General features: G+C 38.2%; 1 protein-coding gene and 1 pseudogene across 1 annotated transcript; both read left to right on the top strand.

Annotated features, from left to right (window-relative positions):
- Nucleotides 1-316: 316 nt before the first annotated feature.
- On the top strand, nt 317-3897 carry LOC125498901 (protein GAMETE EXPRESSED 1-like; annotated as a pseudogene).
- A 1719-nt stretch (nt 3898-5616) lies between these two features.
- On the top strand, nt 5617-7290 carry LOC104895334 (cytochrome P450 89A2). Its single transcript, XM_010681804.4, has one exon. It carries the CDS (start codon nt 5692-5694, stop codon nt 7246-7248), a length of 1557 nt encoding a protein of 518 aa, XP_010680106.2. The 5' UTR covers nt 5617-5691; the 3' UTR covers nt 7249-7290.
- The last annotated feature ends 4264 nt before the right edge of the window (nt 7291-11554 follow it).

The following is an 11554-nucleotide window of genomic DNA, read 5'->3' as shown; positions in this document are numbered from 1 at the left end:
TGAAATGCATATGATCATGTAACATTTGGTAAGAATGAAACTTATGCAATGTATACTATAAATGCTTACTAATTTTAGATCTCATATACTTTGCATATATATGCAGGAATCATCAGTCTTTACATACAGATTGTGAATGATCTTCATCCACAAAATCGAAGATGGGAAATCATACTTTTATCTTTTTCCACTATTATATCTAACACTTTCAACAAAAGTTCATTCATTTTCATGGAACTGGTTTTCTTCTTCTGATAAGCACCAAAATTCAAAGCATAATACAGCAAGTATAGATGGTTTAGTTGCTGAGTTTTCTATGGAAGCTTTGAATGATCCTAACGCTGTTGAATTACTCGAAAATGCGAAAATGAAGTTGGAAGGATCGAATCCATGTTGGTTTTATGCATATAAGAGTTTATTTTCTTCATGTACAGAGATTTTTGCTGAAGAGGAAAAGAGAAGTAGACTTGCTTGGCTTCTTAGTGATTGTTTTCAAAGAGATTCAGGGAGAAATTCTTTTCCTCCTTGTAGTATGAAAACTGCCATGGTAGATTGTCTTCGAAAGTTGAACAATGATGATCACAAGACTTACTTGGAGTTTTACCTTGAGACTAACTCTATTTGCCACCAATTACAGTTAAGTTATATTCCTTCCATTACAAGTTAATATACTCATCAGTGTTACTCCGACACCTTCATTTGCCTTCAAAATGGGGTGTCGTTCGTTGTCATGTCTGACACGAATACACGATACTTTACTTGGATACTTCATTTTAAATTAAAAACTTGACTTTTTTCTACAAAATAGTCGAGTCGTACACTTAAACACCCATATCCGAGTAGACACTCAATTTGTGTCGTGAGTAACATATAATATACTGCCTCCAATCTATTAGCATTGTTCTATTGGGTTTGTTTCATCAAGAAAACAACTTTTATGTTTACTAATAGAATGTGCGTTAAAGGTATTAATGGTAAAAGTTGTGTGTTGATTGTCAAGAGTGTGTGAGACTAATCAAACTCGAACCACGCATCTCAAAAAACGAGATTAATCCCCCCCCCTCTTCTTTGTACTTTGTATTGCTTCTGGCTCATATGGATCAAAAAAAACTATCTGGGTTTGTTTGTCAAGAAAACAACTTTCATGTTTACTAATAGAACGTGCGTTAAAGGTATTAATGGTAAAAGTTGTGCATGTGTTGATTGTCAAGAGAGTGAGAGACTAATCAAACTCGAACCACTCTCAGAAAACGAGAGTGTAATGTTTTGTTCTTAGCTTGTCAATACGACCATACCTTTTGAATTGATTTGTTTTATATATATATATATATATATATATATATATAGAGGTAAGATCATATGAGAATGCTCCTTACATGAGAAATGAGAATGTATCTCAACCACACGATTGGATTAGAGTTACAACACTTGTTCATTAGAGTTATCCCACCAAAAAAATTTGGAGCCAAAAAAAAAAAGTTTGAATTTTGAATTTTTGTTTCTAATATACTTTTTTTGGAGTTACATCACTTTTTCATTAGAGTTACATCACTTATTCATAAAAGTTATAACGCGTAAATATCATTCTCATTTCTCATGTAAGTATGCATTCTCATATGAACTCACTTCTATATATATATATATAATATATATATATAATATATATATATATATATATATATATATATATATATTGTTTGGCCACTATTGAATTAAAATCAATTATAGTTGTGCATTGATCCTCAACTTATATTATGTGAATGAATTGACCAACTTATTTTCTTTGCTTGTACATTTTTCTTTTGAAGCATATTTTTAGTGAATCAACTAAAATGTATTCATTTGCTAAATGCTGTTCTGAAATTTCCTACTAACGCCTTGTGTTTTTAGTGAAGCAATAAGAGTGAATTTTCCCCAATTTCTTTTGGTAGGTCAAAGGCTTTTAAGTTCAAGTTGAAAGTTTGGTGAATAACTTGAAAGATTCAGCATTATCTACAGAAGAAAAATTACAAACCATTGAAGAAAAATCAGATACTCTTCTACATAACTCAAACCAAATACAAGAATCAATAATATCCATTGATGAACAAACACAAAAAGTGGGAGAAAATTTGAGGAACATGTTAAATGACATAGGCATTGTAATGAAGCACTCAAAAGAGCTTAATGAGCAAGCTAAGGGTATTGCCTTATCACAAGGAGAGTTATTAGAAGGACAACATTTAATGAAGGAGAAAATGGAAGAAAGTATTGTAAGAGTAGAAGAATCTTACAGTGATTTAAGACAAGAAATTGAAGTATTGCAAAAGAAAGCAACTGAAGTTGAAAAGGAAGTTACTAGAGTTGGAGAAACTTTGTCTTTAAAGTTGCAAAATCTTCAAGGAAAAACTGATGATATTGCTGATATGGCTGGAATTTCAATAGAGAAGCAGCATCAACTTCTTGCTAGTCAGTCTGAGGCACTTCAGGGTCTTCAGTTTCTTACTGATTTTCAGTCTAAAGCTCTACAAGAAAGCAGGTAAAAAAAAGCGGTGGGAAAAATTCACAAGAGAGAGCTCAACTATTACGGTATTACCCATTTTCTTTTATAAGTCCCAAACTCCCAACTATGAATTATTCCCTACAGGTCCCAGGTTTACTATCTTGTGATTTTCGTAGAACCTGAGTTATTTTATAACCGGTTTAGAAGGTAAGATTTTTAAATGTTTACCATCTTCGAACACTTTCAGCAAGTGACAAAGACTTATAAAACAGGGCCAACATTTAAAAATTTTACCTTTTAAACCGTTTATAAGTAATTCGGGACTTATAAAAATCACAATATGGTAAACTTGAGACCTGCAAAGAATAATCTATAGTTGGGACCTATAAAAAAAATGGGTAATAGTTGGACCGTCTCTTGTGAATTTCTCCTAAAAAGCGACTCTTAAGATTATTTTTTGTAACACAAGTTTTATTATTTTCTCTTTGACATTTACTGCCACTTTTGCTTATTGATACTGATTTTTACAACTTAACTATTTTCCATTGTGTGGATTAAACCGTTTTCTACATACACCTAGATTATACCTGCATGTTCAGATGTTCTTCTATAAGTATGTTCTTTTGTTACACTATTCTGTTTTGTGATACATGTTATTTTGTGGATGAAATTTTCTTAACTCTATATTCTTTTACTTTGAATTGTATATGCTTTCAGGAGCATGATGCACAAGATATAATTTTCGGATAGTGGTACTTCAATAAAATTTAAAGGCCAGTTACATATGGTTCAGTCTGATGAGCCACTTCGAGGCCATTAATACAATCCGCAAGATAATACTCCAGACAGTAACTAGGAGGGTTGGGATTACTGATTATTGCTTACTGTCTTGTGTGATCACTGATGTTTACTGATCAGACTCTTTTTGTGCTTATAATTTTGAAAATAATAATGCCTAGTTTTTGATTACTTTGTCTGTAGAACTTACTGAATTCTGCATTTTTTCCACCAGGGACAGTTTACAGCAAATAGTAGGATTTGCACATGGACAACACGAAGAACTTAAGGAGCAACAGGAACAGCTACTGCAGGCTCACAATCTTTTGGCTAGCAATTCAAGATCAATGTTAAAAGCTCAGGTTTTATATATTGATGACCTCAAGTGAAAGATAATATTCAAAAGTTTATCAACTGAAATAATCTGGTTCTGAATTTCGTAGGAAACTTTCGAGACGAAACAAGCAAATATGTTTACTGCCATTGATAAGCTCTTTGCTCTCCACAATGCCATGTTGCTTGAGTCAAGGCTTATTAAAGCTTTCTTTATTTACTCCCTTCTAATCGTTGTCCTTTACATGTTCACCAGCACAAAACAAACTTACTCTGTAAGATGTAGTCTTTACATAGGTATGTAATACTTACGATTTTCAGTATGTATATATATACATGGTTATGATTATTTACTTTAAAATCTCACATATTTTTCAGGTCTATGTATTGCATTTGCAATAGAGTGTGGAATACTGCAGTTTACAACTATCGAAACTGAACAGAAAACTCGACTTAGAACCATAGTGAAGTCACTTCTTGGTGTTCATTCTGTGATCCAGCTTCTATACTCGTTCGTTACTTACAGGTATGCAGAAAACAAGCAAAAATTGTCTTGCATCAGTTACACCGCGTAGCAATACAACCCTCTCACGAGTCACAATTATGCTAGAACCACATACACCCATGTAACTGATGCAGCCGAAAAATTTGGGGCAGAGAGCATACTACTATAAAAACAAGATTAGAAGTCACTTAAAATCACGAGTACGAATGCAATGCATGTACATAAACTAGACATATGGATACATCATTTTTTGTTATACTAATCTCAGATTACTGGTACCTTCTTTGAGTTAGGATTTCATATTGAAACTTATTTAGTCTACCATACAAAAAAAGAAGTACATGGTGTTCAAAATTTATGCACCTTCATTCTAGGCGACTTTTCATCCGATCCCAAGTCTCTTTTGAGTTGCTATAGCGTATCGTTCAGATGAATTCATCTATTGGGATTTTGCAGGGACTATGAAGCACTCAATCATAAGATGCTAGCAACTTTGATAGACAAGGTAAACAACATTCAAAAAGTAAAAACTATTTCTTCAGATGATGAGGAAGTGGATAGTGAATTGATTGGCTATCATGGTGGAGACTGAATTGCCTGAAGATTTAAATTACTGAAGATCCAGACTATAAATCACCATTGAAGATGAAGGAAGTCTCAAAACTCTATTGTGATTAGTGATGGAAAAGTATAATCTCAGGCATCGCAATAATATAACATGATTTTGTTATGTAATGGACTTGTATTGTTAAACTATTAGGATATATGATGATCTCAATTTAGAGATGCGTTTAACAAGTAGTGTTTGATGCTTGAAATAGATGCAGCAAGTAGGCAAAGAGATGATTGTATTCATCTTAATATTGTATATGATCATTCTAGTCTGAACTTTTGAATCACATATGATGTACCTTTTTTGTTATTTATGGTTTGATGTACAGAATGCCTGTTTTCTGATTATGTCGATAATGAACAGTAATGAGACTGCTTTCACTGAATTCAACTGCCTTGCTCAGAACGGGATCTCTATCATAAGGATTGGAATAAGATGTTATTTTGTCATCTACATTGATTAGTTACTAATAACCAATGTTTCAGATGAGTTCCCCTTACACGCACCAGGACATTAAGTCAGAAACCGCGCATGTATGCAGCAAAGTGTTGGGTTAGCTGGTAAGAATTTGTTCTAGCTTAATCACAAGATTTTGGTCCTAATATAATCCTGTTCTCGGGAGAGCTTTACCGCCAGTTGGCCCTCCTTGTCTCGAATCCTGATTAGTCGGACTTTATTAGCTAGGCTTTGGATTATCAGATGGTTTCACTACCTCAAAAGTAAAGGCTAAAAAAGGGTTGGTGTTTCTGAACGAGTTGATGATAAGGTGTATATCAATGTGGAGCCTTACAAGTAGCACCAGATCACAGGAAAAATAAATATCTCAGAAAGATGGTTTACTTTTCTACAATGACTTTCATCATCAGTACACATATTTAGACTAGTATAATTCTCAACAGTTCCCGAATCAGATATTAAGGCCTCCCCTATGAAAGATGTCAGGTACCAAGTAAGCAACAAAGACACAATTAGATCACAAACATGGAACTATGGTGTATAATTATTGTAACAACATTCATTGCAGCATTAGTAGCTTACCTTACCTTAAATTCAAAACCAAACTCAAAAAAATTGCCTCCAGGACCCCAAACTATACCAATTGTTACCATTATTATATGGTTGAGAAGATCATTTGTAGAATCACAAGCAGCTCTTAGAGCACTTAGCTCCAAATTTGGTCCCATTGTCACCTTATCATCATCTCCTTCACGCCCTGTGATATTCATATTTGATGGCGCTTTAGCCTACCAAGCTCTAGTTCAGAAAGGAAGCTTATTTGCTGACCGTCCTAAGCCACTTCATATTCCAAAGATAATCAGCAGTAACCAGCACACTATCACTTTAGCAGGTTATGGACCCTTGTGGCACCTCCTTCGTCGTAATCTAACATCCATGATCCTCCACCCTGCTCGGATCATGGATTTCCACTCAGCTCGCAAGTGGGTCCTCAACATTCACCTAAATCGTCTAAGGACATCATCGGGTGCAGGTCCTGTCAAGGTGGTGGATCACTTTCAGTTTTCTATGTTCCATTTGCTGGTGGTCATGTGTTTTGGGGATAAGATGGAAGAATCACAGATTGAAGAGATCAAAGCGGCTTTTCAGGAGTTACTGGCTTCTTTGTTCTCTCGCTTTCGAGTACTCAATTTTAGGCAAGCTTGGTTAACAAGAATTTTGTTTCGAGGTCGCTGGAATGAGTTCTACAAGTTGAAGAAGAAACAGGAAGATCTGCTTATCCCTTACATAAGAAAACAGATTAGCAGAACTAAAAGTGAAAGTACTTGTTACTTGGATACATTGCTAACACTAGAAATCCCCTGTGGTACAAATGAAAGCATTACATCAGGAACAAGAAAGCTAAATGAAGAAGAGTTGGTGAGTCTTTGTTTTGAGTTTCTTAATGCAGGAACTGATACCACTTCAACAACCTTGCAATGGATAATGGCTAATCTTGTTAAGTACCCGAACATCCAATATAAGCTTTTCGAAGAAATTAAAGGAGTTGTTGGAGAAGTAGCAACAGAAGTTCGCGAAGATGCACTATCAAAGATGCCTTATCTTAAGGCCGTGGTATTAGAGGGACTAAGACGGCATCCCCCAGGTCACTTTGTATTGCCTCATAGTGTGACACAAGAGGCTGAATTGGGTGGCTACAAAATACCCAAAAATGCATCCATTAACTTTGCAGTAGCTGAGATGGGTTGGGATTCTGAGGTGTGGGAGGATCCGATGATGTTTAAGCCTGAGAGATTCATGGGGATGATCATGGACCGCGATATTAATCTTGAAGAATTTGACATGATAGGATTTGGAAGTCATGAAATAAAGATGATGCCTTTTGGCGCGGGAAGGAGGATATGTCCAGGCCGTGGCTTAGCTCTGCTACATCTAGAGTACTTTGTAGCTAATCTGGTCTGGAATTTTGAATGGAAAGCTATAGAAGGAGACGAGGTTGATTTGGCAGAGAAGCAAGAGTTTACCATTGTAATGAAGCATCCCCTTCATACTCAAATCTCTCCTAGGCAAGCTATGTGCTAAAGATTTAGATGCTATTCCTATATTTGTTATCAGTTCCCTGTTCCTCCATTTGTTATTAGTTCCATTTTCGCATTTGTTAAACCACAACTTTAATCATCAATATCTATAACAATCTATTAGTAAGGGATGTAAAATTTACAATTTATCTTTAACAATCGATTAGTAAAATTTATAAAAAAAAATAACGTTTTCAAACATGAGAAAAGCTATACATGTATCCTCCGACTCCCCATCACCACCGCGTCTCATTCTCCAGGAGTGGACGTACCCATGCAGTTTCGAGACCCCCCCTCTTCCCCTAAAACCAGAAGTGAATCAGGCACATGTGTTCTACCTATGGAAAGAGGGAGATCACCTTCTAGAAATTACCCTTCAGGAAACGAAAAATTTCATTCTCAACCCAACAACCATCCCTCCACACCTGTTAAACCTCCTTATGTACAACGAGGAGGGACAGATTGTGCCGGCACATCTTCCCCAAGCACAAGATTTAATACACCTACCTCCAAATCTCCAAATATTTATCATGTGGATGTTGAGGAAAAAAGTCGTGGACGAGGACGGAGAACGTCTCCTGATGCACCGGTTGGGCCCGTGGCTCGACCCAGCCAACCTACTGCCCTTCATCCGAAAGATTTATCGACTCAAGACAATGTCGATGGAATGGACTTTTGCCAGCCATGCCAATGCGATGATAGAAATGAGGATAATGCCGATGCTACACCAATTGTCTCTGCAGATCAGTTGGGAAGGGGGAAAAGAAAGAAAAAAACCAAGCAAAACCTTGATGAGAGCGTTTCCTCAACGAAACTGCTGGATCGACCCACAGACAAACGAAGAAGTAAATCCGTGGGCCGAGAAAAAGTCACGGATTGTCAAGGCCTTGATGGCCAAACCCAGTATCCCCTATAATATGTCTGTTATATATTGGAATTCTAGGGGTATTGCACGTTCGACTTTCAAGCCTAACTTCAATCATATTGTACGAGACCATAACCCCGACATTGTTATACTGGCTGAGACTCATTCTAGCCGTGAAACTACTCAAAAAATTACCCGATCCCTACCATTTGATAGCTGGTACCTGGTAGACCCTATTGGTTTTGCGGGGGGAATTCTATTGCTGTGGAATTCTTCTAGAGTTCAACTCACAATCCTGAGTGAAAACTCTCAAAGCATCCTTGCTCTGGTGGAGGTAACTTCGACTCTTCTTCCCCCCTTTCTTTTAACTGCTTTATATGCTAGTCCTAGGTTTAATATTCGAAAATTGTTGTGGCAAAGTCTTTGTGATACTGCGGTCTCGATTGATATACCCTGGGTAGCTTTAGGGGATTACAATGAGGTGTCATGCCAGGCTGAAAAATGGGGGGGCCGTCCTATATCAAAGCTTAAAACTGATATCTTCAATAAAATGTTAGATGATTGTCGTTTGTTGGACCTTGGTTTTAATGGTCCCAAGTTTACATGGTCGAATAAGCGTAAGAATGCCCCAATTCATGAAAGATTAGATCGAGGATGCGTCAATGACCTTTGGTATGACAAATTTCCAAATTCTTCAATTACCCATCTCCCAAAAATCTCGTCTGACCACTGCCCTCTTTTGTTGCGAATGGATACTCCACTCACTCGCAATGGGCCTAAGCCTTTCCGCTTTGAGCCTATGTGGGTGCTCGACTCCTCCTTCCAATCTGTTGTCAAAAAAGCCTGGGACTCGGCCCCTCACTTAGATAATAAGCTGGATCAAACGAGAGCACACCTTATTAGTTGGAACAAAGTCTACTTTGGGAACATTTATCACCGCAAAAAAAGAGCTTTGAGTAGGCTTAGGGGTACTGAAAATGTCCTCCAAAATAACCCGGATTCTCGTTTCCACCTTGAGCTGCAAGAAGAATTACAAAATGAGATTATTACCATTCTTGACCAGGAAGAAATGCTATGGCTTACAAAGAGTAGGATGGACTGGGGTACTCTTGGGGAACGTAACACAGCCTTCTTCCATCGAAGCGTTCAAATTAGGAGACATAGGAGTAAAATTTTATCACTTGAAAATAATGTAGGGGAGTTAATTACCAATCCGTCGGACTTGAGTGACCATATCCGCTCCTTCTACTACAGCTTATTTACCTCCGATGCCCTCTCATGTCAATATGTTTCCAACCAACGTGAGCAAAGCCCATCCTTCTTGTCCTTCTGCCACCCTCCCTCTTTAGAGGAAGTCCATGCTGCTTTGTTCTCTATGAAGCCCCTTAAGGCACCGGGGCCGGACGGCTTCCACCCCCTCTTCTTTCAGAAAACATGGGACACAACGTCTTCAGCGCTTCATAGCACAATAGTAGAGTGGTTCACCTTGGCTACGGTCCCAAACCATCTTTGTAACGCTCTTATTTGCCTAATTCCAAAAGTAGATAATCCTTCCAATGTTAAACAATTGAGGCCCATAAGTCTTTGCAATACGATTTACAAGGTTGTCACAAAAATTATAGTGCAGAGAATCAAACCTATAATCCCCGAATGGATTTCGAATAACCAAAATGGGTTCATTAAGGGCAGGGGCCCAGAGGTAAACATTGTTGTTGCAACTGAAATCCTTCACTCGATGAATAAAAAGAAAGGTAGAAATGGTTGGTTTGTCCTCAAAATTGATCTAGAGAAAGCTTACGACAGAATTGAATGGCACTTTCTAAAACAATGTCTAAGTAATCTCAAGATGGACAACCATTCCATTGAAATGATAATGAAGTGTGTCTCCCAAGCCTCATCTACTGTTTTGGTTAATGGAATTAAAACTGAACCTTTCTGTCACTCTAGGGGACTTAGGCAGGGAGACCCATTATCACCTTACCTTTTCAATATCTGCCTCGAAAGCCTCACCAATAAAATCAATGTTGCAACTTTCACTAAAAACTGGACCCCCTTTTGGGTTGGAAAAAAAAAAGTGCCCGTATCCCACTTGTTGTTTGCTGACGACCTCCTTCTTTTTGGGAGAGTTGATGAGAATACAGCTTACTCAGTGCGTGATACTCTTGCTGCCTTCTGTAGAGAATCGGGTCAAAAAATAAATGAACAAAAAAGCCGGCTGTTTTTCTCCCCAAACACTTCCCTTGAACATCGTTCTCTTTTCGCGGAAACCTTAAATGTCGCTGAATCCAAGGACTTAGGAACTTATTTGGGAATCCCTTTGTCACACAAACGGCCAAAACGAAGAGATGTCCAATTTCTTGTAGATAAGGTTAGGAAAAAGCTCGCTCAATGGAAAGCCAATTATCTCTCTAGAGCGGGCAAACTTGTCCTAATAAATGCAACACTCAACTCAATTCCCTCCTACTATCTACAAACTCAGACTCTTCCGGTCACCACACTAAAGGACTTGGACCAAACTTGCAACAACTTCCTTTGGGGGGCGAAAGACTCGAAAAACCGCCTTCACCTTGTTGGAAAAGACTCGACCTTTCTTCCGAAATCACAGGGGGGTTTGGGCATCCGATCCCATCATGACCTTAGTATTGTATATATGGCAAGGCTGGGCTGGAAACTGAGTCAAGGAACGGAAAACCTGGCTACAAAGTGCATACGGGCCAAGTACATCCACCCAAACAAAGTAATCCCTTTCAAAAATGGCTCAAAGATCTGGAAAAGCATAGGAATGGGTTGGCCTCTCTTAAATAACAATAAAACATGGGTTATTGGCGATGGAAAGGACATTTCAGTTTGGGAAGATAATTGGTTAGGGATAGGGTCCCTTCGAGAACTTATGCCCGGTCCGCTATCTTTAAATGATCAACAACTTAAACTTTGTGACTTGTGGAATAACCTTTCGTGGGAGCTTAGTCGCATCTCTTCCCCTCTCCCTGATTTCATCTACACGCGCATCCTCGAGACCCCTATTCCTCCCAACCCACTGCAGCAAGCAGACCACCCTATCTCTCCTTTTGCCGAAAACGAAAAGTTCTCCCTTGTCAAGGCCTATAACTCTCTCACTTCACCCAGAAAACCCATCGTTCATTTGGATTGGCTATGGAAATGCTCGACTAATCCCAAGCTAAAATTCTTCTTGTGGCTCGTTTGGTGGAACCGTCTCCCTACTAATTCAATGCTAAAAAACCGAAACATTGTGTTCTCGGAGGTGTGCGCCGTCTGTCCTTGCGAGGAAGAGTCTGTCGCCCATATACTTCGTGACTGCACAGTGGCTCGAGAGGTGTGGCTAGCCTCAAATTTTCTCCCTCACCCCCAACCTCACACATCCATTGAGGAGTGGTTGCATTATAATCTCAACTCAACGAACCTCATTCAGGGCATCCCTTCTTGC

This window comes from Beta vulgaris, chromosome 6 (assembly GCF_026745355.1).
Source record: "Beta vulgaris subsp. vulgaris cultivar EL10 chromosome 6, EL10.2, whole genome shotgun sequence".
NCBI lineage: Eukaryota > Viridiplantae > Streptophyta > Magnoliopsida > Caryophyllales > Amaranthaceae > Beta > Beta vulgaris.
This window is presented reverse-complemented; position numbering and strand designations above follow the sequence as displayed.